General features: G+C 35.4%; 1 protein-coding gene across 1 annotated transcript in view; it reads right to left on the bottom strand.

Annotated features, from left to right (window-relative positions):
- Window positions 1–2,955: 2,955 nt before the first annotated feature.
- AGTR1 (angiotensin II receptor, type 1) overlaps window positions 2,956–3,469 on the bottom strand; it is a 1,234-nt gene continuing 720 nt past the window's right edge. The window contains exon 2 of the mRNA XM_010001716.1: window positions 2,956–3,469. Coding sequence (XP_010000018.1) covers window positions 2,956–3,469 — 514 coding nt within the window.

Below are 3,469 nucleotides of genomic sequence, written 5' to 3'. Positions count from 1 at the left end.
CCCCCCTTTTTTTTTTTTCTTCTTTTTTTCCTACCCCTTAGTAGAACAAACATTTCCCAGCATTATTTAATGGAAGCTTTGCCCTCCACTTTCTCTGCCTATCAATTCAGTGTCACTCTTGCCTTCAAACAAGACAGCAGCTGCAATCCTTTCCTGCCTTTCCTGCAGCAACCCAGCCAAATCCTTTTTCCCATGACGCAGGTAGGCACAGGTGGCACCAGCAGCCTGGGACACTCAGGCTCTTAAATATGCAGGATCTGACATGAAATTATCAAAATCACTAACCAATGGCTTCTCTTCTGTTTGCAACTGTAATAGTAATTTTTATCATTCATGGTCGTTACTGATTCTGCTGCTTTTTTTCTTGGTGATAAATGAGTCCTTTCAGCTAAATACTTAGTTATCATTTGTGAAAATACTCTTGGATTTTTATTTTTATACATGTGCATGTTTTTTCTCCTTGGGTTGGCTCTTGTAGTAATGCAATCAGTGTTTTGCAAATGAGCTACTAATCATGGTCACTGCGGATACTGGATTTCAGTGACCAAAGGGATCAGCAGATGATGAAGAAATGCTTGCTTGCCCCCTGTCAAGGAAGTTAACTGCCTCCTGATGGCCGAGGTTCTATTTCATTTCTACCAGTTTCTCCACAGGTAAGGCTCTCCAGATCCATCAGGAGGCAGGGATATACTGCTGTCTCTCCCTGTAACGACTTTTGAGATGAAAAACAACTTTGTGGGTGCATCCAGCAGGTGGCAAGCACAGCACACTGAATTATGCCCGAGACTGAGCTGCTTCTGCCAGGGGAGGCTCTCGATGCCGCTCAGCTTGTGACATATGTACGTGAACAAAATGCCATACAGATAAGCAGCAACCTCTGTTGGTACTTCACCAGCTCATGGAGTGTTAAGGCAGGGGCACCGTTCTGGGGGCTATTTATGATGCATGGGACTATTGCCATATTCATTTTTAAAGTTAGATATAAGCTCAGTATAAAGCATTCTGTATAACAGGAATAATCTCTGTCTAAATGACACATTATGGTTTCAAATTTTGAGTTACTAGTTTGCAGATAAATTAACTTAAACCTCTAATGAAATAGCATGTTTCTTTAACATACAGCTTTGGAAGTTTTAGCCAGTCCTCACAATGCCTTGTAACATATTTAAGTAGAGATTGTTCCCATTTTGAAGCTGGAAGAACAAAGGAAAAAAAATTAGAGAAACTTGCCTTAAAACAAGTGAATGAAAGAGCAGGCACAAGATTCCCAGATCTGGTTGTAGTCCCATTTTTTTTTTTTTTTTTTTTTTTCTTAAGTATTAAACTAGAGAAATAACTCATTTGAGTTTTCCTAAAGTAAAAAATAATTTAAGATATTATTTGTGTACATGCAAGAGACTGGTATTAAGAAAATATAGATAATTCAACCATTTGTTACCTGAGACAAAGCCACATTACATGGATGATTCTGAAGATGGCAAATACGGCAAATTCTCATAAGTCATGCATTTGTAAAGTCTTGGAATTTTTCTTCCATGTCAAAAAGTGTTTATGAACTCATCTATCTTAGAAGACAATAGATGAGTATGAATCAATAATAAGTATTTTCTGGAGTTCATAATTTAAGGTAAAAAGGACATATGAGGTTATCATTAGTTGAAACTTCCTACAGTGCTTATTGCCTTCTTGTCTCAATTGTGTGGAGTTTGGGCTAGACTTTTGTTCTGATTTATGCTAGTATAAATTTGAATTTGTTTCATACACATAAAAATATTCTACAGGGAACAAATACTCTAGGATTAGTTTTTGTATAAACAGAGAATAATAATAATAAAACTAAGACTGAAGTTTGGACTTGGATGTTTTGTGATGTGACTAAAAGCATTATTATATAAACTGTAAAATCAGCATTGTCACATTTTTGCTTATCAGAATGTGAGTTTATTAAATGTCTAGGAATTTGAAAAGTTTAGTGGCTTTGATTAGTTGGCCATGTCTCCCACTGAGTACACTGGTTACTATACAAAAGTAGTTTGTAGTTTTCCGATTACCTCTGTCCCAGAACTCATGTATTCAAACACAGAATTTTAGTCACATAGAGTATGGAGCCAACCCACTCCATAAGTAATGTTCTTCCAAGTCAGTGTGGCACAGCATAAGGAAGGGTTAAGTGAACCCCATTGTTGTGTGTGTGTACATATATGCTTTTTTAAAAACTACTATAAAAAAACACCCTGGGATATAAATGTAAAATTATGGAACAATGTTTGAAATCTATGACTAGGGATATAAATCTAAAAATAGATTTATTCTATACTTAATAAATTAATCTGCATTTTATTACCTATATTATTATGGAAAAATTACCTTTAAAAATGTAAAATAGTAGCACAAATCAGAATGAGATCTTTTCAAGGACCTTAAATTCCATTTGAATTTAAAATTGAGCCTCTACATATAGCAAATATTTGAAAATATATTGTAAATATTATTATATGACACTTATGTCATTAAACCCAATGAAACAAGAAGTGTAACTGCATCGAGTCCTTGAACAAAATTTATAGTAGCTCATGTATGTGCAAAACAGATCCCTCTTAATTACTGTCACTTATACAAGTTTTTCCTTTAAAAAGTTCTCTGAACTTCTAACTTCAGTTTTCTCTACCCTTCATTTGTAGTTTTGAGTAAAGGGCAGGATGCCGACAGGAAGTCTGACATGCCTGTCCACCATTTATGTTGCTTTCAGTAAAGAGACACAAAATGGAAACCATGCAGTCCTCTTCACCACATAAAATTAAAGGCCACTGCTAAATCTTTACAGTATGATTTCTCTGAGGTGATCTAATGTTTCTGTTATGAGCAGTAAGCTGTGATGTCCAGGACTGTAGATGAGTTTTGTCATTCTTGCTGCTTCATTCACAAGGTTGTTAAAAAACAATATATTGTAAAACATCATTCAGTGTCAAAAGACCCAGCAGTCTTTTTAGTGGGCATGCGTATGTTTTCTGGTGGCCGATATGAAAGGGCACTCATTTTTGTTGTTAGGCTTGGATGTGTGCTGACATTTGGTGGAATGTATTTTATTAGCTGAAGAAAGTATTTTTTAAAGTTTTTTCCAAAAAAAACATAAAAAAAAGGGTTCAAACAGTTGTTAAAGTAAGCAATGCAAATGGTGAAGGGCATAGCTGTATCCACAATATCAGTGATTTTGCAGTCTGTTATTACATGTAATTGGATTAACACATCCAGAAAAGTGAACACTTGATGAGGAATCCAGGAAAAGAAGAAGAAAAATACTATTGCCACAATCATCTTAAAAATATCATCATTTCTTGTCTTATTTTTTTGAATTTGATATGCTTTCTTCAGGGTCTTCCAAATTAAGGTGTAGCTTGTTAATATGATCAGAAAAGGAATGAAAAAGCCTAGCAGGTTTTTGGATAAGCCTAACCCGACCCGCAGCGTC

Source organism: Chaetura pelagica, unplaced genomic scaffold, assembly GCF_000747805.2.
Source record: "Chaetura pelagica isolate M959 unplaced genomic scaffold, ChaPel_1.0 scaffold807, whole genome shotgun sequence".
Taxonomy (NCBI): domain Eukaryota; kingdom Metazoa; phylum Chordata; class Aves; order Apodiformes; family Apodidae; genus Chaetura; species Chaetura pelagica.
The sequence above is the reverse complement of the archived record's forward strand: the minus strand, read 5'-3'. Positions and strand labels throughout refer to the sequence as shown.